Source organism: Mobula hypostoma, chromosome 12 (assembly GCF_963921235.1).
Source record: "Mobula hypostoma chromosome 12, sMobHyp1.1, whole genome shotgun sequence".
NCBI classification, from domain to species: Eukaryota; Metazoa; Chordata; class Chondrichthyes; order Myliobatiformes; family Myliobatidae; genus Mobula; species Mobula hypostoma.
In genome coordinates this window covers 69,727,144-69,752,977 of record NC_086108.1, presented here as the reverse complement: position 1 = coordinate 69,752,977, position 25,834 = coordinate 69,727,144, and the positions used below count along the sequence as shown (strand labels likewise).

Sequence of the window (25,834 nt, the reverse complement as noted above, 5' to 3'; positions counted from 1 at the left end):
CAAAATACACAAGTTCCACATAACAACAGCTTTATAGCACAGAAACAGGTCTTTCAGCCCATATCCATACCGAATGTTGCACCAATATACAGTATACCAGCACCATTTACTCACATCAGTTTCCTAACCTTTGGTACTTGCAACACACACAGAATGCTGGAGGAGCTCAGCAGGCTAGGCAGCATCAGTGGAAAAGAGTACAGTCAACATTTCATGATGAAACCAAGTACCTGCCAAGATCCTTTTCAAATGTGATGAGAATATTTGCTTCCACTACACTACCAGGCAGCACATTCTGGACTCCAAAAACTCTGGGCCCAGCATGAAATTGCAATTATTTGGAGGATGCAATCTTTGATTGCATTGTACGAAGACAGTCCATTATATGCACTAGGTATCTGCAGTGATTTTAGGAACATAGAAAACCTACAGCATAATACAGGCCCTTCAGCCCACAATGCTGTGCCAAACATGTACTTACTTTAGAAATTATCTGCAGTTACCCATAGCCCTCTATTTTTCTGAGCTCCATGTACCTATCCAGGAGTCTCTTAAAAGACCCTATTATATCCGCCTCCACCACCGTTGCTGGCAGCCCATTCCACGCACTCAGCACTATTAGGTTACCTCTCATCCTCCATCACTCCAAGGAGAAAAGGCCAAGTTCACCCAACCTATTCTCATAAGGCACGCTCCCCAATCCAGGCAACATCCTTGTAAATATCCTCTGCACCCTTTTTATGGCTTCCACATCCTTCCTGTAGTGAGGTGACCAGAACTGAGCACAGTACTCCAAGTTGGGTCTGACCAGGGTGCTGTATAGCTGTAACATTACCTCTCGGCTCTTGAACTCAATCCTACGGTTGATGAAGGCCAATACACTGTATGCCTTCTTAACCACACAGTCAACTTGCGCAGCAGCTTTGAGTGTCCTATGGACTCGGACCCCAAGGTCCCTCTGATCCTCCACACTGCCAAGAGTCTTACCAGTAATACTGTACTCTACCATCATATTGGACCAACCAAAATGAATCACCTCAGACTTATCTCGGTTGAACTCCATCTGCCACTTCTCAGCCCAGTTTTTCATCCTATTCATGTCCCCTGTAACCTCGGACAGCCCTCCATACTATCCACAACACCCCCAACCTTTGTGTCATCAGCAAATTTACTAACCCATCCGTCCACTTCCTCATCAAGGTCATTTATAAAAATCATGAAGAGAAGGGGTCCCAGAACAGATCCCTGAGGCACACCACTGGTTACCAACCTCCATGCAGAATATGACCCATCTACAACCACTCTTTGCCTTCTGTGGGCAAGCCAATTCTGGATCCAGAAAGCAAGGTCCCCTTGGATCCTATGCCTCCTTACTTTCTCAATAAGCCTTGCATGGGGTACCTATCAAATGCCTTACTGAAATCCATATACACTACATCTAGTGCTCTACCTTCATCAATGTGTTTCATCACATCCTCAAAAAATTCAATCAGGCTTGTAAGGTACAACCTACCTTTCACAAAGCCATGCTGACTATTCCTAATCATATTATGCCTCTCCAAATATTCATAAATACTGCCCCTCAGGATCTTCTCCATCAACTTACCAACCACTGAGATAAGACTCACTGGTCTATAATTTCCATTGCTATCTCTACTCCCTTTCTTGAATAAGGGAACATCACCACCAACCCTCCCATCCTCTAGAACCTCTCCCATCCCCATTGATGATGCAAAGATCATTGCCAGAGGCTCAGCAACCTCCTCCATCACCTCCCATAGTAGCCTGGGGTATATCCCATCCGGTCTCGGTGATTTATCCAACTTGATGCTTTCCAAAAGCTCCAGCACATCCTCTTTCTTAATATCTATATGCTCAAGCTTTTCAGTCCGCCGTAAGTCATCCCCACAATCGCTCAAACAGGAGTACTTATTGTTAAGGTGATGAAGTTTTGAGGAATTGGGGGATGTAAGGAATGATTCTCGGACTCTTGTAAATATCTGGTTAAAATTAAGTTCCAGCTTGTGGGTGCTCTGTTCTGGATAGTGTGCAAAGTTTGTCCTGGATAGTGTGCAAAGTTTGTCCTTCGCTGAGGAATCTGCCTTCAGCTCGTTTTGATTAATGACTCACAGCTGTCCCTTCAGAATAATATGGGGGCTGGATTTACACAGGTCACACACACCATGCCTTACGGTCTTGCACCACTGAACTAAGTTCCCTCCTTTTTCTAATGAAAAAGGAGGGAACTTCTCCCTCCTTGTTCTGGAGCTGCTCCGGCCTATGGTCAGGCCACACTTAGATCCCCTCCAGTTCGCCTACCAGCCCCGACTAGGAGTTGAGGATGCCATCGTCTACCTGCTGAACCGTGTCTACGCCCACCTGGACGAGCCAGCGAGCACTGTGAGGGTCATGTTTTTTGACTTCTCCAGTGCGTTCAACACCATCCGCCCTGCTCTGCTGGGGGAGAAGCTGACAGCGCTGCAGGTGGATGCTTCCCTGGTATCATGGATTCTTGATTACCTGACTGGCAGACCACAGTACGTGTGCCTGCAACATTGTGTGTCCGACAGAGTGATCAGCGGCACTGGGGCTCCACAGGGGACTGTCTTGTCTCCCTTTCTCTTCACCATTTACACCTTGGACTTCAACTACTGCACAGAGTCTTGTCACCTTCAGCAGTTTTCAGATGACTCTGCCATAGTTGGATGCATCAGCAAGCGAGATGAGGTTGAGTACAGGGCTACGGTAGGAAACTTTGTCACATGGTGTGAGCAGAATTATTTGCAGCTTAATGTGAAAAAGACTAAGGAGCTGGTGGTAGACCTGACGAGAGCTAAGGTACCGGTGACCCCTGTTTCCATCCGGGGGTCAGTGTGGACATGGTGGAGGATTACAAATACCTGGGAATACGAATTGACAATAAACTGGACTGGTCAAAGAACACTGAGGCTGTCTACAAGAAGGGTCAGAGCCGTCTCTATTTCCTGAGACTGAGGTCCTTTAACATCTGCCGGACGATGCTGAGGATGTTCTACGAGTCCGTGGTGGCCAGTGCTATCGTGTTTGCTGTTGTGTGCTGGGGCAGCAGGCTGAAGGTAGCAGACACCAACAGAATCAACAAACTCATTCGTAAGGCCAGTGATGTTGTGGGGATGGAACTGGACTCTCTGACGGTGGTGTCTGAAAAGAGGATGCTGTCAAAGTTGCATGCCATCTTGGTTAATGTCTCCCATCCACTACATACTACTGGGTGGGCATAGGAGTACATTCAGTCAGAGACTCATTCCACCAAGATGCAGCACTGGGCGTCATAGGAAGTCATTCCTGCCTGTGGCCGTCAAACTTTACAACTCCTCCCTTGGAGGGTCAGACACCCTGAGCCGATAGGCTTGTCCTGGACTTATTTCCTGGCATAATTTACATATTACTATTTATGGTTTTATTACTAATTAATTATTTATGGTGCAACTGTAATGAAAACGGAGGAGGAGGGGGGAAGAAGGGGGGGAGAAGAAGGGGGGGGGAGAAGGGGGGGGAGAAGGGGGGGGAGAAGGGGGGGGAGGGGGGGGAGGGGGGGAGGGGGGGGGGGGGGGGGGAGGGGGAGAGGGGGGAGGGAGGGGGGAGAGGGAGGGGGGGGGGGAGAGGGGGGGAGGAGGGGGGGGAGGGGGGGGAGGGGGGGAGAGGGGGGAGGGGGGGGAGGGGGGGAGGGGGGGGGAGGGGGGGGAGGGGAGGGGAGGGGGGGGGAGGGGGGAGAGGGGGGGAGGGGGGGGGGAGGGGGGAGAGGGGGGAGGGGGGGAGGGGGGGGGAGGGGGAGAGGGGGGAGAGGGGGGGGAGAGGGGGGGGGGGAGGGGGGGGGAGGGGGGGAGGGGGGGAGGGGGGGGGAGGGGGGAGGGGGGGAGGGAGGGAGGGGGGGGGAGGGAGGGGGGAAGGAGGGGGAGGGGAGGGGGGAGGGGGAGAGGGGGGGAAGGAGGGGGAAGGGGGGGAGGGGGGAGGGGGGAGGGAGGGAGAGGGGGGGAGAGGGGGGAAGGAGGGGGAGAGGGAGGGGGAGGGGAGAGGAGGGAGGGGGGAGGGGGGGGGAGGGAGGGGAGGGGGGGGGAAGGGGGGGAGGGGGAAGAGGGGGAGGAGGGAAGGAGGGAAGAGGGGGGAAGAGGGGAGGGAGGGGGAGGGAGGAGGGGGAGAGGGGGGAGGGGGGGAAGGGGGAGAGGGAGGGAGGGGGGAGAGGGGGGGGAGAGGGGGGGGGGGAAGGGGAGGGGGAAGAAGGGGAGGGAGGGGAGGGGGGGGAGAGGGGGGAGAAGGGGGAGAAGGGGGAGAGGGGAAGGGGGGAGGGGGAGAAGGGGGAAGAAGGGGGAAGAGGGGGAAGAAGGGGGGAAGAAGGGGGGGAAGAAGGGGGAAGAAGGGGGAAGAAGGGGGGAAGAAGGGGAAGAAGGGGGGAAGAAGGGGAAGGGGGAAGAAGGGGGGTAAGAAGGGGGGTAAGAAGGGGGGGTAAGAAGGGGGGGTAAGAAGGGGGGGTAAGAAGGGGGGGTAAGAAGGGGGGGTAAGAAGGGGGGGTAAGAAGGGGGGGGAAGAAGGGGGGGGAAGAAGGGGGGGGAAGAAGGGGTAGATTCTGTCTCTCCAATGCTTGGCTCTGAGCTTCTCACTGGCTGAGCTGGAACAAATAAACTGGTGAAAGAATAAAGTAAAGAACGGTATGTGGTGTGGTTATTGGTCAGACGAATTTGTTTACAAAGGGGGGGGTCAGCCACAGGGGTACTTTCCAGTATATGACTCTTGCCCTTCCCTCTCCTGACTGTTTACCCACTTTTCTGTCTCCCCGAGACCCTGGTGTGACTACGTGCCTATAGCTCCTATCACCTCCTCATTTTCCCTGACCAGACAATTTTGTTCATTATGTACACAGCATGAACTCTGTCGATAATTATTAGGAACTAATACAGTTTTATAGCACTATGGTATAGTCCTAAATTGTTCTGTATTTTATTTAAGTACACAATTTGTTACACAGATTGTCCTTTTTTATAGCTTTTTAATATAACCATATAACAATTACAGCACAGAAACAGGCCATCTCGGCTCTTCTAGTCCGTGCTGAAATGATTTCCATGAAACTGACTAATTGAAGCAGCCACTTAATTGGGCCAAAGTGCACTGGTCCCAATGTGTCCCAATTAACCAGAATCCATTGCATTTATCTCTTCATATGTTAGTAGCTTCAGTTGACTGATAGCAACTTTGTGATTTGGACTAGAATGCACAAGTCCTTCAATTGTCTGTCATTCAAAATGTTTCTTCCACATACAAGTTCTAACTTCAGACTTATAACAGATTGTGTAACTGCTTCAGTTCCCATCACTTACACTGCAGAATCAATCTGAACAATTAATATCATGTCATCATGATAGGCCTAGCGCAGGAGCAATACAGGTATTTAGCTGGATAGAGAGAAATGGCCAAGAGTGAATTATGATCAGGTTTGTAAAGAAATTTAAACTTGTTTTAGCCTCTTCTTTTAAAAATCTCAGCATCACAGGCAAGACCAGTATTTACTGCACATTAATTTTTCTTGATGGTAAACTGAATTCTTGAACTACTGCAAATCTCTCATGAAGGTATTTCCACAGTTGAGTAGAGAGTATAAAAGAATTTGCAATACATTCCCACTTTAGGACAACTTGCAATTCAGAGGGAATCCTGCGAGCAACAATGTTTCCAGTACTTGCCGTCCTTGCCTTCCTTAGTTGTTAAAGTTGCTGGTTTGGAAGGTGATGCCGTACTGAATGCATAATCATCAGCGGATTATCTTCACTTCTGACCTTATGGTGGTAAGTAATTCATTAAGTGAACTACTGCAGTGGTATCTTGGAGTTGGATTGATTGACCTTTACATCATGACTACTTTATTTTAAAACAAGTTATGACTAACTAGGTAAGATTTTTGGCCTTGATGCCCATTGACTCAAGCTAAACAAATGCTTCACTTAATCAATGAAATCATAAGTAATCACTTTTAACTCCTCTATTTGCACCAAGGCTGTAATAAGGTCCGGTACACAGTAGAATTGGTAAAACTTAGAGTGCTGATAAGCAGGTTTATTGGCGCAGTGCTGTTTTAAAGTATTGCTGAAAACACCTTCAATCACTTTCGCTAATCAATAAGCAGTAATTAGCTGGATAGGATTTAAACATTTTGATTTTCTTCCATATAATTGACACAACTATAAACCTTTGCATGCAATTTGAATGTTCCTGAATCACTTTGAAATTTAAAAATATTTGCATTTCTAAGTGCTTAGAGCAGTTGAGGCACAGGGAGTGACAGTGCATCAGCTTCCAGAAGTACTTCATTGCTTTTCAAGTGGAACTGATTCAGCCACAGCCCACTCACCCCACCCCATGGCAACATTCAGCTACACAAGTTCCAACTTCTGTCTATTACCTTGCTACTGAGAAATAGGAAATATTACCTGCATCATGAAACTAACACAATTATCCACATTACAGAAGTTTGGGAGATCCTGTTCACCCTGTATACCTTGGAATTTTGATACAACACATCTGCAGAAATTCTCTGATGACTCAGCAATAGTTGGGTGTACCATGGGAGGACGGTAGGATGATTACAGGGCCCTGGTGGAGGACTTCGCCAAATGGTGCATGCTGAATCATTAGCAAGACAAAGGAGATGGTGATGGAATTTAGGAAGACTAAATGGTGCCACAACTCAAAGTCAGCAAAACCAGAGCTAATTATTTACTGCGGGAGGATGAAACTGGAAGTCCATTAGCCAGTCCGTATCAGGGAATCAGAGGTGAAGAGGGTCAGTAACGCTGAATTCCTTGGTGTCATCATTTCAGAGGATCTGTCCTGGGTGCAGCAAGTGAGTACCATTACAAAGAATGGCACAGCAGCACCTCCACTTAGAAGTCTGCGAAGATTTGGCATGTTATCTAAATCTTTGACAAACTTCCATAGATGCATCACACACTGGTATAGGAACATCAATGCTCTTAAATGTAAAAGCCTACAAAAAGTAGTGGATACAGCCCTGTCCATCATGGGTAAAGCCTCCCCATTATTGTGCACATCTACAAGGAGCACCGTCTCAGGAAAACAGTCTTCATCATCAAGGACCCTTACCATCCAGGCCATGCTCTCTTCTCACTACTGCTGTTGGGAGGGAAGTACAGGAGCCTTGGGTCCCACACCAGCAGGTTGAGGAACAGTTTTAACCCTGCAACCATCAGGCTCCTGAACCAGAGGGGATAACTTAACCAAGACCTGTTTACATAACCTATGGACTCACTTTCAAGGACTCTACAATTCATGTTCTCAATATGATTATTATTTTGCTTTTCTATTTGTATTTACATAATTCGTCATCTTTTTATTTAGCGAAACAGCATGCAATAGGCCCTTCTGGCCTTTTGAGACACACTGTCCGACAATCCTGATTTAACCCCAAACTAATCACAGGACAATTTACAGTTATCTATTAACCTACCCAATACTGTGGGAGTCTTCACATTTGTGGGACTGTGGAAGGAAAGCAGGGACCCGGAGAAAACCCACATATTCCATGAGGAGGATATACACTGACTCCTTGCAGATGGTGTCAGATTTGAACTCCGAAATCTGTTGTCCTGGGATGTAATAGTGCCCCACTAATCACTGTCCTACCATGGCACCCATGGTTTTTGCACATTGGTGGTCTTCCCATCTTGTTTTTGAGTAGATTTTCATTGATTCCATTGTATTTCTTTGTACTTACTATGAATGCCCTCGAGAAAATGAATCCCAGGGTAGTATATGGTGACCTGCATGCACCTTGATAATAAATTTACTTTGAACTTTAAACTGTCAAGACATAAAAGGCAGAAATTTCATGCAAATAAGTTTACAGACCAAAGATTGAACTCTAATTATCTTTGTTTTCAACACACTATGATATTCTACATCAAAAAAACTTAAATTATACAGGAGAGCATCAGATACCAGATTAGATACAAATCAAACAGTTACAGAATGAAGGATTCTCTGTCACTCACAGAAGCTAACAGGATGAACCTAGCAGAAAGAAGACAGGACATCTTGGACTGGGCCAACCACTCAGAATTAGCACCATACTCTCCCCGTTTAACACTTACTGCAAAAATATAATCATGTTGTGACCCTCACCAGAGAGAATTCCCAGCAAACAAATGGGCCTCAGAGATGCAGCTCTAAAGCCTGTTGCTCTCACTAAGTTAATACTGGCTCATGGATGGATCTAAATAAAATTTTGAGGGACTTGGCCATCAACATTAGAAATGTGAATATTTACATATTTAAATATTTCTGATTCTGATTTAATTCTCAGACTTAGACTCTTTTTTTTTTAAATCACATTAAGGTGATTCAAACGATATCAGACCAGTGCTTTTGGGGAAAGAAAGTACCAAGGTACAAACTTCTTTTTTGTTCAGAGTATGCTATACAAGTATACAGTAATTTCCAAATCACCTTTGAGAAGTTGATATCCAAAATACATACATCTGCACAAATAACGATCACCTTCACAGCTACAAATATTCCTGCATAGTCATGCTCAACTGATAACTGAAGTGGCCTGTGTACATGAGGATGATATAAAACAGATTTCAAGTTCAAATGGAAAGCATTAAGGAATATAGCTCAACAAGCAATAAGAGACCTTGAAGGCTTGAAACCAAATAGGATATATAAAGCTGAAGTGAATGACACAAGGCCAAAAAGATGAGAGAAGTCAATAATGGTAGAACTATGTAAACATTTATAAGTCAGCATGTTCTATTGCAAATATATTTCTTTTACATTCATTATCCCTTTCATTGATTTTAAATTTATGCTGGGGTTCACTGAATTCCTCTGCTATCGTGGATACTTAAACTCCATGTATCAAATTGTCATTAGTTATGAAATACCAACAATTTGGCCAAACACCAATGACAACACAACAAAATGTCTAAAACCAGGATGATGTTTCACTTGAAGAGGAAGATGGAGGAGCTCATTCAGCCTCCCTGCTTCTTTGACAAGGATTTGGGAAAAGCTATACAAGAGGCCATGACAAGTTGCTGCAGTGCATCTGGATGATACACACTATAACCATGGCCCATGGGTTATGGAGGTAATAAATGCACAATTTTGTGAAGAATGGCCCATCAGAACAGCTGGCTGCTTTGCTCTGGGTGATACTGTGTTTCTCAGGTGTTAAATATCCATTCACCCAGCCAAGTGTAGGGCATTATAGCACAAAGCTATCAGAGTCTTATAGCTGGTGGATAGGCTTTTGAAAGTCAAGTGAGTCATTCACCACAGAATAGTTAGCCTTTGATTAGTTTTAGTAGCCAAAATGGCTGACCTAATTGGATTCACCTGCCAAGGATTTAATCTGGGTCTCCTCACACAACTCTTATCTGGTTTTACAACTAATGACATCTTCAAAAAAGAACCAAGTGAGAACTGTTAACAAAACTAAGCCATGTCAAAATACCTTAACATTTATTCCTCTATCTATTCCTTCATGAACTTGCACCTATGTCCTTTTTGAGAATGTTACACAATTCCAATCTAATCGATTCATTCATTAGCAAAGGTTTGCAATGGCTTCTGTTTTCTGTGGGTACATCATCATCTTTGGAGCATCTCCAAGCTATCTTATTTCTCCTTTCATTGGTTTGTATAAGCAACTTCAAGAATATATATGCTATGAGCAATTCCACTTCATCACTATCACATTAAGCCTCTTCTTACCTCAGATTTCTTGAGTTTTTATCCTAATACTCACTCCTGGGTGAGATGGAATTTCCACCAACTGAACGTCAGGAATATTGAAGTGACCATTTTTGACAGATACCACACAAGTTGTTTAGCTGTCAAATTTATCCCACTGTCTAGAGTTTTCTAGGTCATTGAGTACCTTGGCATCCTATTTGTCATAACACATGATAGTGTATGACAAGGATTTGGGAAAAGCTATACAAGAGGACATACAAGATATAAAAGATAGGTCTGGATGCAGGGTTGAGATTTTTGATTGGAGAAAGGCGAATGGATTTAGGAGGAGTGGATTGGGACAATTTGTTTTATGGGAAGGGTGTAATAGAGAAATGGAGGTCATTTAAAGGTGAAATGTTGAGGGTACAGAATCTTTATGCTCCTGTTAGGTTGAAAGGAAAGGTTAAAGTTTAAGCGAGCCATGGTTTTAAAGGGATATCGGAAACTTGGTTTGGAAAAAGAGAGATATCTACAATAAATATAGGCAGCATGGAGTAAATGAGGTGCTCGAGGAATATAAAGAACGTAAAAAGAATCTTAAGAAAGAAATTAGAAAAGCTAAAAAAAAACGAGGTTGCTTTGGCAAGTAAGGTGAAAATAAAACCAAAGAGTTTCTACAGCTATATTAATAGCAAAAGGACAGTGAGGGATAAAATTGGTCCCCTTGAGAATCAGAGTGGACAGATATGTGTGGAGCCAAAAGAGATGGGGGGAGATTCTGAACAATTTCTTTTCTTCGGTATTCACCAAGGAGAAGGATATTGAATTGTGTAAGATAAGGGAAACAGGTAGGGAAGTAATGGAATCTATGATGATTAAAGAAGAGGAAGTACTGGCGCTTTTAAGGAATATAAAAGAAGATAAGAATCTGGGTCCTGACAGGATATTCCCTAGAAAAATTGGATAGGTATTTGGACAGGAAAGGAATGGAGGGTTATGGGCTGAGTGCAGGTCGGTGGGACTAGGTGAGAGTAAGCGTTCGGCGCGGACTGGAAGGGCCGAGATAGCCTGCTTCCGTGCTGTAATTGTTATATGGTTATATGCCGGTGATAATAAGCCCGATTCTAATTCTGGTTCCAATTTCACCTCCATGCCATGAACAAACCACTCTTAGTTCATATCACTTCCAGTCTCTACATTTTTCTCAGCTTATCTGCTGCTTTAATATGCATCTATGCCTTTCCCCACTCCAACCTTGATAATTGCAACATTTTCTTGGATCCAACTTTTCACCACCCAAAAACTGGAGCTCATCCAAATTCCTGCTTCCATCACATTAACTGCACCAAGTCCTTTTTATCTTGCACCTGATCTATATTAGCTGCACATTGGCAAGCCCATGATTTTAAAAGAACCTAGATATTCTTTGCTAATCCCTTCATATTTTACTTTGCCTTGCACTGGAGATCGAGAGATGGCAATGATGAACCACAGCAACATTCTGTGGGCTGCAGACAATACTTCCAAACATACTTCTAAATATACCACTTTCCAATTACTCTACAATTACTCATTCTGAAGCATGGTAATTTCCCTCTAAGCAATGTAGTTCTAAATCAACTTACTGATCTACAGATTTCACAATTGTCTCAAGGTCTCAGCGACCAGGTACAGTACCTTAAACAGACAAAGGGTCATTGCAATGGCTGAAGTGAGGCAGATGGGAGGGGACTCCAAGCCAGGCTGAAACAGAGAGAGATGAGGCCTCCCCACCATCTTGTTAGCAAATGTGTAATTGCTAGAAAACAAAATTGAGGTCTTGAGGGCAAGTTTGCTGTATTGGAGGAAAATGAGAGACTGTTGTATTCTATATCTGAGTGAGACTTGGCTTTCTTCCAGTACACCAGATACAGTGATCTTTGATTTTCAAGGCAGCTTTTCGATTTTCCATATGGACCAAAATGCTGATTCAGAAAATGCAAAAGGTGGGGGTATGTGTTTCGTGATAAGCTCTTGGTGGTGTTCTGATGTGGCAGTTTCCCCCACCTTGAACAATTCACGGTCAAATGCAGTGCATGCTATTTACCTAGGAAGTTCTCCTCCATAATACTGACCACAGTTTACATACCACCAGCGGCTGACTATAATCAAGTGCTTGAGATATTGCATGATGCCGTCTCCAAACAAGAAGCAGTTCATCCCAATGCATTTCAAATCATAGTCAGGGACTACAACCAGGCTTGTTTGAAGAAAATCCTGCCCAATAACTATCAGCATATAACCTGTAACACTGGACATCCAAACACACTAGACCACTGTTATACTAGATAAAGAATGCCTACCATTCCATGCCCAGGCAGCATTTCGGTAAATCTGATCACTTCCCTGGACTTCTCCAACCTGCATACAAGCAGAGGCTAAACAGCAAATGTCCAGAGCTGAGGACAACAAAGAGGTGGCCGCAGAAGGCAGAGGTGTGGCTACAGGATTGCTTCCGAGCATTCCGAGTCAGTTAACTAAACTGTGTTCAAGGACTCATTTATGGATATGATTGAATGCACCATGGGTTGTCGTGGGCTTTTTTGTGTGTCCTCACAAAATCATTCAGAGTCTTCCCCAATTAAAAGTCCTGAATGAACCATGAGATGTGCATTCAAGTGTGGTGACCAAGAAAGTTAGAAGAGGTCCAGCTACAATCTCTGGAAAGCCATCTCACAGGCAAAGTGGCAAATCTGGACCAAACATGAATCAAAGGATGTTCAACAGTTGTGGCAGCTCTTGAATACCATCACCTCTTATAAAGTTAAATCAAATGATATAGGTGACAGCAGGGCTTCGTTCCCAGGTGAGCTCAATGCCTTCTATGCTAGCTTTGACCATCAAAACTCTGAGGAAGCATCACGCACTCCCACAGTCCCCAATAATCGTATGATTTCAGTCTTTGAGGCTGACATACGAGCAGAGAATCCATGAAACCATGAAAAGGGTGAACCCACGAGAAACATCTAGCCGAGAGGTCTGGCCAAGTACGAAGGACCTGTGCTGATCAATTGGCTGGAGTGTTCACTGAGATCTTTAACCTCATGCTTCAGTAGTCTGGGGTACCCACCTGCTTCAAGCGGCTTCAACTATATACCGGTGCCCAAGAAGAACATGGTAACCTGCCTTAATGACAATCGCCCAGTAGCACTTACATCCACAGTGACAAAGTGTTTTGAGAGGTTGGTGATGAAGCATATCAACTCCTGCCCGAGAAGCATCTTAGATCCACTCCAATTTGCCTACTGGAGAGAAAGGTCCACAGTAGATGACATCTCTATGCTCTTCACTCAACCCTAAAACACCTGGACAGCAAAGATGCATACATCAGGATGCTCTTTATCAACTACAGCTCAGCATTTGATACCAACATCTCCTCAAAACTAATCAATAAGCTCCTAGACTTTGGCCTCAATATTTCCTTATGTAATTGGATCCTCAAATTCCTCACTTGCAGACCCCAGCTATTTAGAATTGGCAACATCTCCTCCACAATCTCTATCAGCACAGGTGCACCAACAAGGCTATGTGCTTAGCCCCTTGCTCCACTCACTGAACACTTATGACTGTGTGGCTAACCATAGGTCCAATGCCATATTCAAGCTTGCTAACTACACCACTGTTGCAGGTCACATCAAAGATGGTAACGAATCAGCATATAAAAAGGAAATTGAAAATCTGGCTGAGTGGTACCATAACAACAACCTATTATTCACCATCAACAACACCAAGAAGTTGATTATTGACTTTAGGAGCAGGAAACCAGAGGTCCATGAGCTAGTCCTCATTGGAGCATCAAAGGTGGAGAGGCTCAGCAACTTTAAGTTCCTCAGTGTTATTATTTCAGAGGACCTGTCCTGGCCCCAGCACACAAGTGCGATTATGAAGAAAGCACAGCAGCTCCTCTGTCCTTTGGAGTTTGTGAAGATACAGCATGACATCTAAACCTTTGACTAACTTCTATAGAGGTGTAGTGGAGAGAATATTGACCGACTGCATCACAACCTTGTACGGAAACACAAATGCCCTTGAATGGAAAATCCTACAAAATGTAGTGGAAATGGCCCAGTCCATCACGGGTAAAGGCCTCCACACCATTGAGCACATCTACATGAAATACTGTTGCAGGAAAGCAGCATCCATCATTAGGGATCCTACCACCTAGGACTTATTTTCTTCTCGCTGCTGCCATCAGGAAGAAGGTACACGAGCCTCAGGACTCACATCATCAGGTTCGGTGACAGTTATTACCCCTCAACCATCAGGCTCTTGAACCAATGGTGATTAACTTTACTTAACTTCCCTTGCCCCATCATTGAAATGTTCCCACAACCAAAGGACTCACTTTCAAGAACTCATCATCTCATGTTTTAAATATTTATTTATTTATTGTTTCTTTGTTTTTTCATATTTGCATAGTTGGCTTTTGCACACTGGTTGAATGCCCAAGTTGATGCAGTCTTTCATTGATATTGCTATTGGTATTATTCTATGGATTTGTTGAGTATGCTGCAAGAAAATGAATCTCAGGGTTGTATACTTTAATTGCAAACAGTCTTATTTTAATATTTCCTAGTAAAGTTACATTGCCACCAAATTGATTAAAGTTTATGTTAGAACAGGAGCACAGCCGATGAATGATATTGGGTGAACTGGCTTTGAAACAAATTGCAGTTTGTCTGACTCAGTCAGACCATAAATAAATGATTTCCTGCTTTGGGGGCACGGATCCAGTTTAAAAGTTGAGTATATTATAATAGGGTCAGGGGTCTTCAATATTAATTTAAATGATCAGAGATGCATTTGCAAACCAGAAACCAGATTCTGATCTGGGCTAGGTCAAATTATCTAGCAAAAAAAAATCATAAAAAAAATTTTCGGATCTCCCCCTCCCGCTCACACGTTCAAATTTCCTACTAGCTCGTCTTTTAGTTAGTCCTGACGAAGGGTCTCGGCCCAAAACGTCGACTGCACCTCTTCCTAGAGATGCTGCCTGGCCTGCTGCATTCACCAGCAACTTTTATGTGTGTTGCAAATAAAATTTATAGCTCCTTGGGCTAGAGTTGGGTTTATACTAGCTGTGGTTAAACTGGAATTTAATTGGGTTCTGGGGCCAGTTAGCACACTGTCAATTCCACAGACTTAATGATTCATTTACATTGCGGTTGATCTTTAACTTAACTCAATAGACCCTACTTCCTCAATACCTTTGATTGATAAAAGCTTATTCGTCTCAGGCTTAAAGTTAACAATTGTCAATTACAAAAGAACTTTTCAAATGTTTAAAAACACAAACATGAGGAATTCTGCAGATGCTGGAAATTCAGGCAACACACATCAAAGTTGCTGGTGAACGCAGCAGGCCAGGCAGCATCTCCAGGAAGAGGTACAGTCGACGTTTCAGGCCGAGACCCTTTGTCAGGACTAACTGGAGAAAGAGCTAGTAAGAGATATGAAAGTGGGAGGGGGAGGGGGAGATCCAAAATGATAGGAGAAGACAGGAGGGGGAGGGATGGAGCCAAGAGCTGGACAGGTGATTGGCAAAAGGGGTATGAGAGGATCATGGGACAGGAGGCCCAGGGAGAAAGACGGGGGGGGGGAGCCCAGATGATGGGCAAGGGGTATAGTCAGAGGGACAGAGGGAGAAAAAGGAGAGTGAGAGAAAGAATGTGTGTATAAAAATAAGTAACAGATGGGGTACGAGGGGAGGTGGGGCATTAGCGGAAGTTAGAGAAGTCAATGTTCATGCCATCAGGTTGGAGACTACCCAGACGGAATACAACACCTTATATCATCAACATGATCCTCTCATACCCCTTTTGCCAATCACCTGTCCAGCTCTTGGCTCCATCCCCCTCCCCCTCCCACTTTCAAATCTCTTCACCAGCAACTTTGATGTGTGTTGTTTCAAATGTTTAACACACTTCGCATTCAGGAATGGTTCAAAATTCACTTCCACAAGATTTAGCACTAATATTCACATTGAGCACCAAGCCCTAGAATTCCCTAACCAGTGGAAATAACTGCTACCCACTTCACCAATTCCCTTAATTTCTTGAAATTTTCAATTAAATCACCACTTTGTCTTTAAACTTTCATGTTGTGTAAACCCAGTTTTTATTTAACCCCCAATTGAACCTTTGCACTCCAGATAACATTCTCAAAATCATTTTTAAATAAAGATTCATTTTTGATATATTGTGGTCATTGGGAAAGGCAGCAGTTATTGCTCATACCCAATTGCCTAAGGTGATGATGTACATTCTGGAAACACTGCATTTCTTCTTATGAGGATGCTACCAGAGATTTGTTAGGTATGGGAGCTCAAGGATTTAGGGCTTCTGAGTGAAGAGTCAAGATAATGGGCAACTTGGAGTGAAACCTACAAAACCTGGGGTGTTTCCATGAGCCTTTCCATGGTGGTAGAGTTCAATAATTTAGGAGATGCAATTAAAACACTTTTGCAAGTGATTATAGTGCATTTTGCAGATTGTTTCATAGCAGGAGTACACTGGATGGTGGGGAAAAAAATTATTTTCTGGGTATTGGATGTGGTAACTAACAGTAAGCTACCAGCTCTCCCAATACACATGTATGAGCTCCCATATACACTGCTAAATTTAAATGAAGACAAGACTTAGGAAAAAAAACATTTACATGTAACCTCTTAGCATTAATCAGATACCATTGCCTCTTAAGAACCATGCATTGCACTGTGGAGATGTGACTACCATGCAGAGTGATTTTGTGCATTTTCTTATGGTGAAATTTGAATTATAGACATCTAAAAGTAAGGATCCTACTTTTAATCCGGGGTCTGGCCTATACTTTGAACTAAGTAGCATTAAGCACCATCAGAGCAGCACTCCTTCAAACAAGTGGAACCATTTGGGATCATGAAGTTTGTGAAGTTACCATTACTAGGGAGAAGGTTCTTGGGAAACTGGAAGGTCTGAAGGTAGACAAGTCATATGGCCCAGATGGTGTACACTCCAGAGTTCTGAAAGGGGTGGCTAAAGAAATCATGCAGGCATTAATAATAATCAAGAATCACTAGATTCTGGATTGATTCTGGATACTGGTAAATTGCAAATCACACACCATTCTTTAAGAAGGGAGCGAGGCAGAATAAAGGCAACTATAGACCAGTCAATCTGACCCTAGTGGGTGGGAAGATGTTGGAGTCAGTCGATTGTCAATTGTTAAGAATGTGGTTTCGTGGTACTTGGAGGCAAGTTATAAAATAGGCCATAGTCAGCGTGGTTTGCTCAAGGGAAAATCTTGTCTGACGAATATGTTGGAATTCTTTGTGGAAATAATAAGTAGGATAGACAAAGGAGAATCGATTGATGTTGTGTACTTGGGTTTTCAGAAGGCCTTAGACAAGCTGCCACACATGAGGCTGCTTAACAAGCTATGGGCCCATGGCATTACTTGATAGATTCTAGTATGGATAAAGCAGTGGCTGATTGGCAAGAAGCAAAGAGCGGGAATAACGGGAGCCTTTTCTGATTGGCTGCCAGTGACTAGTGGTGTTCCACAAGGGTCTATTTAGGGACAGATTCTTTTCATGTTATATGTCAATGATTTGGATGATGGAATTGATGGCTTTACTGCAAAGTTTGCAGACAATATGAAGATAGGTGGAGGACCAGGTAGTTTTGAGAAAACAGGAAGGCCACAGAAGGACTTAGACAGATTAGGAGAATAGGCAGAGAAATGGCAGATGAATACAGCGACGGGAGTGTAAAATTATGCACTTTCATAGAAGAAACTATCTTCTAAAATGGAGAGAAAGTACATAAATCTGATGTGCAAAGGGACTTGGGAATCCTTGTACAGGATTCCATAAAGGTTAATTTGCAGGTTAAGACTGTGGTGAGGAAGCCAAATGCGATGTTAGCATTGATTTCAAGAGGACTAGAATATAAAAGCAAGGATGTCACATTCAGACTTTATAAAGCAGTGGTGAGGCCTCACTTGTGAGCAGTTTTGTGCCTCTTATCTCAGAAAGGATGTGCTGAAACTGGAGAGGGACAAAGCAGGTTTAGAAAAATGGTTCCAGGATTAAACAAAAGGCTTGTCGCATGAAGAGCATTTGTTGGCTCTAGGCCTGTATTCAGCGGAACTTAGAAGAATGAGGGGTGACTTCATTGAACCCTATGGAACGGTGAAAGGCCTTGACAGAGTGGGCGTGGAGAGGATGTTTCCTATGGTGGGAGTGTCTAAGACCGAAGGGCACAGCCTCAGAATAGAGGAAGAGGTATTTCTTTAGCCATAGAGTGGTGAATTTTAGAACAGAGGAAGAGGTATTTCTTTAGCCATAGAGTGGTGAATCTGTGGAATTTGTTGCCATAGGCAGCTGTGGAGGCCAAGTCTTTAAGTACATTTAAGGTAGATGTTGATTGTTTCTTGATTGATCCGGGCAGGAAGGGTTATGGGGAGAAGGCAGGAGGTTGGGACTGAGAGAAATATTGGATCAGCCTTGATAAAATGGCGAAGCAGACTATGGGCCAAATGGCCTAATTCTGCTCCAATATCTTATAGTCTTAATCCATCTCATTCTTGAAAGTGGTAAGGTTTTGGGTGTCAGAAGACAAAGTACTGAAGAGATAAGAATGGAATACTTGACATTATAATGAAAGATCTTTTGTGAAATTGTTGAGGATGGTCAAATCAAGGATACTGCTCATAGGTTCTTCAGCAGCAACAACCTCGGTTGAGATAACTGACTTCTGACCACCCTCTCCCATGAAACATTGGAGTGCTACTGCCTTGGTTTTCATTAAGTTTATTTTAACAGTTCTTTAAAAGTGCTCTGGTCAAATCCTGCCTTACTCTCAACCAGCCTTTGGAACACTAATTCACAGGAATTGCATCACTTCATGGTTAGTGTATGGTGTTCAATGGGATAAAGTTTAGAATATGTCCTTTCGAATGGTCTTGACCGTATCTCTCTAGCCAAAGTCCCAACCGAGATATTGCTGCCTCACTTTGTTTGCCTTCAGGATTTGTCTGACGTATGATGACATCATAACTTTCCCTTCATTGATCACAGCACTTGAGGCTGGACTTGAACAATAGTGATTGCAGTGGCCGTTAATTCATAACAAAAATAAGACCATAAGACCCACAAGATTTAGGAGCAGAAATAGGCCAGTTGGCCCAACGAGTGTGTTCCGCTAGTTCATCATGACTGCTCTGTCTCCCTCTCAGCTCCAATCTCCTTCATGAATCTATCAACATCTGCCTTAAATATACATAAAGACTTGGCCTCCACAGCTGCCTGTGGCAACGAATCCCACAGATTCACCACTCTCTGGCTAAAGAAATTCCTCCTCATCTTTGTTCTAAAAGGACGTCCCTCTATTCTGAGGCTGTGTGCTCTGGCCTTAACTCTCCCACAGTAGGAAATATCCACTCCACATACACTCTGTCGAGGACTTTCAACATTCAATAGTTTTCAATGAGGTCACCCCTCATTCTTCTGAATTCTAGTCAATACAGGCCCATAGCCATCAAAGCCTTTCAATCGCAGAATCATTTTTGTGAACTTCCTTTGAACCTTTTCCAATGCCAGCACATCCTTTCTTAGATAAGGGGCCCAAAACTGCTCACAATACTCCAAGTAAAGCCTCACTAGTACTTTATAAAGCCTCAACATTTATTGCTTGTTTTTATATTCTAGATCTCTTGAAATGAATGCTAACATTGCATTTCCTCACCACAGACTCAACTTGCAAATTAACCTTAAGGGAATCCTGTACAAGGACTCCCAAGTCCCTTTGCACCTTAGATTTCTGAATTTTCTCTCCATTTAGAAAATAGTCTACTCTTATTTCTTCTACCATACATCATGACCATACACTTCCCAGCATTGTATTCTATTTGTCATTTCTTTATCCGTTCTCCTAACCTGTCTGTCCTCCTGTAGCGTCTCGCTTACTCAAAACTACCTGCTCCTCCACCTACCTTCATATCATCTGCAAACTTTGCCCTAAAGCTATCAATTCCATTAACCAAGTCATTGACATGCAATGTAAAAAGAAGCGATCCCAACACAGACCCCTGTGGAACAGCACAAGTCATTGGCAGCCAACCAAAAAAGGCTCAATTTATTCCCACTCTTTGCTTCCTGCCAATCAGCTACTGCATAATCCATGCTAGTGTTTTTCCTATAATACTATGGGTTCTTAACTTGTCAACCAGCATTATGTGTGGCACCTTGCCAAAGGCCTACCGGAAAACCAAGTACACAACATCCACCAATTCTCCTTGGCATGAAAATAGCAGAAACCGACCAAATGAAAAAGAAGTGCAGATAGTTTTATGTGGAGTGTCTGAAAAATGGATTTATATCAGCACCAAGTAACCAACAGCAGCCAATGTGTCTGTTGTGTGAAACAGTTTTTTCAAATGAGGCAATGAAACTGTCCAGGCTACTTGAACATTTGAAGAGGAAACACACTGATCAAGCAAACAAGGCTATGGCTTATCTTCAGTCACTTTGTGTAAATTTCAGAAACAGAAAACACTTTAAAACATGTTTACTAGCACCTCACAACAAAACAGTGATTCTCTGCATGCTTCATACAACATTTCAATGCTTATTGCTAATCTGGAAATCCCCATGCAACTGGAGGAGAGCTGATTCTGCCAGCAGTAAGGGAGGTTCTGAGTACAGTTTTGTATAAGTCATCAGACCAAATAATTAAAGTGATTCTGCTCAGCGACAACTTTGTTCAAAGACAAATAGATGAAATATCTGAAAATGTGGAAGACACATTGTGCAATGTACTTAGGACAATAGTATTTGTTCTACAGTTGGAGCAGTCAACTTTGCCTGGAAATTAACCTTGGCTTCTGGGTTATATCTACTTCATAAAAGATGAAAGCGAGTTGTTATTTACAAGGGGCCGAGAAACTGATACGATGGGGGAGTCAATATTTCAGGTTGTTGAACAATGTTTTCAAAGGGAATGGCATTCCACTCACCAACATTCTTGCTTGTGCAACAGATGGGGCACCATCAATGACAGGATGCCACCAAGGGGTTATTACTTTCTTGTAAAAAGTAAGATGTTCTTTATTGCCTTTCCAACATCATATTTAGTGGAGTGCAGTGTCAGTACAGTTGCCGAACTTCTTTCAACGCAACAAAGCAAACTGCAAATTACTGTATGTGGGATCTGAGATTCCTTCTGATTGACACTCAGCCTGATGTTGAGAAGCTGCTATCACTGCACCAAGCCCATCCATCTCATTGAAAGGAGAAAGTAGTGAAAATCTGGACTACTAATGTGCACTCTAAAATTGTTGATGAAAATAATTTTACTGTAATTATATTTAAAAATAATTTATAGTTTTATGTAACAGCCAGGAAGAGATGGGGGATGCTGGGGATATGGTCTGGGAGGCAATGGGGCAGTAACCCAAAAAGGTTTGGGAACCACTGCACCACTCCTGCCCGTCATCTTGCATTCTAGATACAAAAGTCAGCATTCCATTATCCTTTGTCAGGTTTCATGCTCAGTTTGAAGAAACTAAACTGGAATTAATCAAAGTTTTACCAAACTCAAAATATTAACAAGCACACTTGCAGTTGGTAGAAAGTAAGTTACCTCCAGAACGAATTTTCAACAGCTAAATGAACAAGGCAAACTGCTTAGAAGGTTAAATTTTATTGCTTTGAAAACAGGTGGTATTTGTCATCTTATGGAAGTAGTATGTATTATGCTTGGCTAGAAATTAAAATGCTAAGGTACTGGTATTTATACACCACACAAGCCTACTTCCATACACAATTACAGTAACCTCCCATTTTCTCCAGTGCTTATTCTCCTTCAATCTACTTTTCAAAGTTTCTCTGAATTACTTCCTGTGGTAAAATATTTTAGATATCTACCACTCTTCTGGGCAATACTTTCTCCTGAATCATGAACATTTTGTACCTATTGTTTCTAACTTCAAATCTTTTACACTGGTAGTCAACTATTCACTATATTAACTCTGTTACTCTCTTCTATACACTTCCTTTGTCGGAAACATTGCCAATCTCTTCTCCAGTAAAGCTCTCCCAGCTTTCAAGCTTTTCAGTAAGAGTGCATTTTTCTTACACTATCCTTAATGTATTCACATCTTTCTTGAAGTTTGCAGAATACTTTATTTCAATTATCTGCCCCAATGCAACACATGTAATTTCACATGTTAAGTTTCCAATTTGTAGAATAAAAATATAAATTTCCTTGTATTTCAACTGCAGCAATACTGGGAAAGAGTGAACGTATTTATCCTTGCAGCTTTGCAACTGTTTGCTGTTTATTTGGTAATTGAGATTAACAAATTAATTACTTCTGTTACACTGAATTTACAAAGCAGTAAACGCTGTAGTTTTCAATACAATTATAAGGTGTTGCCTCAAACAATATTAACTTAACCATTCTAATAAATATTGCTAAAATTAGAATCAAAGACCCATTACTATTTCCACTTGCAAGTCTGAAACGCTTGTGACAGGAACCAAATTAGTAATCACGAATCTTTTTCCAATCAGATCTTGGGTCTAATATGCAATACATCTGAAGGAGAAATCTGAAGTGTAATAATAACAGTAATGATCAATAAAACAAGGCAATGAAACAATGATAATTTAAACAAGGGAAATAAAAAGAGCAAGTTATATCCAAAAAGCAACTCAAACTGATGCTCATCTTTTTAAACACCTGGAAACTATCCATATGCACAGTTTTCTAAATTACAACTATTCCTAACCCAATAGTTTTGCCATGCTATTTCTTAATACCAGATGTCCTGATTTTCTCAATGAAAATGTTAAACAATGTCATACAAATTTCAAGTGAGAAAAGAAAATTGAAATGACAATGCCTTACCCTTCCTACCGGTGAACCACAGCATACAGTGACGAAACATGACAAAAAGCTGGTCAAATTAGCAATAAAATCAGGAAGAGAATGCAATGATGGCACATAAATGAAGAGACAAATAATGCCAGTGGAAGAAATTGTAGGTTTGCAGAACACAAGTCTCCACCTTAAAGACAAATGCTGCTTTCAGCTTTCCCGTTAATGCACATCTGCAGTACTCAGTTGAGGCACAACCCTGCTTGGCTTGGTCACTGCCCTGCCAGTGCTGCCAGTCCTCTGGCTGTACAGCAGCAGTTAAAAGAGCATTAAGCAGTTCATAAAATTGTAAACAGATAACAGGATCTCTTCATAACTTCTCCTTTATTTTTTTTTACATAGTATCCAAAATCAGGTGAAGACGGATCCTCATTTAACATGGTTTTAATGTAGTTGCAAAATACCTAGTATTTAACCTGTTAAATAATCAAGTTCTAGAATATTCAGTTTCATGCATGCTTCACATGGTCTGTTAAAATACATATTCATGCACAAAATTTCAAGTGCCTGCTTTCATTCAACATCTCCACAATCAAAGTACTTTCAGCCCTTCAAATGCATGTTGGAATCGCTCTGCTCTCACCTTGAAAATGGAATGTCTTCTGATCCACAGTGACCGTGAAGGTGCTGTCATCCTCATCGTCTATACCAATCACAGCTCCCTGTGAAAGAGAGACCAAAAAGCCTGGTGAAGCAAGCAGTGACATCACCAGCTCACTGCACAGTAATGTTCAGAACCCGAATGCGAGAGAATCCAAACAATGCAAAAAACAACATACAGTATGCATCGATCTTTCCCATGAGATTTTATAGAAAATCCCCAACAATCTGAAACTTGCAAGCATTTTGTTTTCTAAAGGGAAAATGCTTAACACTGCTACAAGAAATTCATCAGATGCACTGCAGATTTTATAAACACATTTGTCACCAATAAAAGCATAATCAATACATTTCAAACACTAGCTTTAAAAGAAAAGCTGAACAAATTAATCAACATTCCTGCAATTATGCACAAGTATTTTTAAAATTAAATATTACAAAAATATGAAAACTTCCCACTGAATTCAAGGTTTCTGCCAATGATCACCAGCATTCTTCCCCCCCCCCCACCCCCACCCCCACATGCTCTTGGCAGACATTCAATGATGATCTATATTAACATAACATACATTTTCAGAAAATGTTAATAATTATTGTGCTAGACAGCAGTTTCCAAAGGTTGGCTAATCAAAAATACATTAATTTTTTATACTGGGTAACTCCATCTTTACTGCAATGACCAAATATTATATAGAAGCATGTTAACGTGCATTTTAAATAAATTTTAGATACAGATAAAAGGTTAAAAACCAAGTAAAAACAGTCTGGGTTAACAAAAGAATCCTGAATAGTTTGCATGCAAAATATTCGCTTTACATACACCTCCTGACCACTGCACCCATTTTTATGTTGGTTTGTATCAAATTTCCATAATCTGCTTTTTAATTATATTTTTAAGCTCGTTCTCCTCAAACATGTGACATCAAAAAAGAATCTGAATTATACAGTGCAACATATAAACTCACCCATTGCTTTTGCAAGAATTATGCCAACTATTCTAAATAGTCTTACTGTCAGGGTGTTAAATCAAGCTACTGAATTTATAAGCCTCAAATGATTGTCACCAGGATAAGTCAGCTTGCGCTTGAGAGCCAGTGGAGGAAGAAATTGGAGAAGTCAATTAGGGAACCAGTGAGAGCACAAATTCAGGCTTATACACATGAACAGTATTTGAAGCCAATTGTCACAAATTCATTTGTTACCATTCTGTTTAACAGTGATCATCATCTTCTGTGAAATATTAACAATGCAGTACAGAGTATTGATATTTCTGTATATAATCAAGCAGGGGTAAGTGGCCCTCCTGAAAATATGTAATCTCTGCATGTATACTGAAAACACTTTACCTTAAATTTCCTTTACCTAGGTTAATCTACTCACTAATAAGCCAGTTGTCTTGGTACATGTTGGTACCAATGACATAGATAGGACAAAGGATGAGGTCCTGAAGAGAGATTTCCAGGAGTTAGGAAGGAAGTTGAGAAGCAGGACCTCCAGGGTAGTAATTTTGGGATTGCTACCTGTGCCACGTGCTAGTGAGGGCAAGAATAGTAGGATCAGGCAAATGAATGCGTGGCTGAGAGACTGGCGTAGGGGGCAGGGCTTCAGATTCTTGGATAATTGGGATCTCTTCTGGGACAAGTATGACCTGTTCAAAAAGGACAGGTTACACCTGAACCCAAAGGGGACCAATATCCTGGCGGGAAAGTTTAATAGAGCTGTCAGGGAGGGTTTAAACTAATTTGGCAGGGGGATGGGAACCAGAATGACAGAGCGGAGGAAGGGGAAAACAGAAATAAATCTAAGATAGTGAGCAGTAAAGATGTCAGGAACGACAGGCAGGTGATGGGGCAAATTTGTAGCCATTGGGATGAGTTGCAGTGCAATAAAGTTACAGTGAAATCAAAGCCAAAAGTACCAAATACTGGTCTTAAGGTGTTATACTTAAATGCACGCAGCATAAGGAATAAAGTGGATGATCTTGTCGTACAGCTACAGATTGGCAGGTATGATATTGTGGCCATCACTGAGACCTGGCTAAAGGATGCGCGTCTCTGGGAGCTGAACGTCCAAGGATACACAGTGTATCGGAAGGATAGGAAGCTAGGCAGAGGGGGAGGCATGGCTTTATTGGTAAGAAATGATATTAAATCATTAGAAGGAGGTGATGTAGGATCGGAAGGTGCAGAATCTTTATGGGTTGAGCTATGAAATTGCAGGGGTAAAAGGACCCTGATGGCAGTTATTTGTAGGTGTCCAAACAGCTGCAGGGATGTGGACTACAAATTACAACAGGAAATAGAAAAGGCTTGTCAGAAGGGCAGTGTTATGATAATTGTGGGGGATTTTAACATGCGAGTGGATTGGGAAAATCAGGTCAGCACTGGATCTCAAGAGAGAGAATTTGTAGAATGTCTGCGAGATGGCTTTTTAGAACAGCTTGTTGTTGAGCCAACTAGGGGATCGGCTGTACCGGATTGGGTATTGTGTAATGAACTGGAGGTGATTAGAGAGATTGAGGTGAAGGAACCCTTAGGAAGCAG

The 25,834-nt window shown here is 42.4% G+C and overlaps 1 protein-coding gene across 5 annotated transcripts in view; it reads right to left on the bottom strand.

The window, feature by feature from the left end:
• The window catches only part of osbpl9 (oxysterol binding protein-like 9), a 345,172-nt gene that overhangs the window by 136,455 nt on the left and 182,883 nt on the right, over positions 1-25,834 (bottom strand). For all 5 annotated transcript variants that reach the window (XM_063064345.1, XM_063064341.1, XM_063064343.1 and 2 more), the window contains one exon: positions 23,275-23,353. In XM_063064345.1, the coding sequence (XP_062920415.1) occupies positions 23,275-23,353 (79 nt within the window). The remainder of the gene's footprint in view (positions 1-23,274; positions 23,354-25,834) is intronic.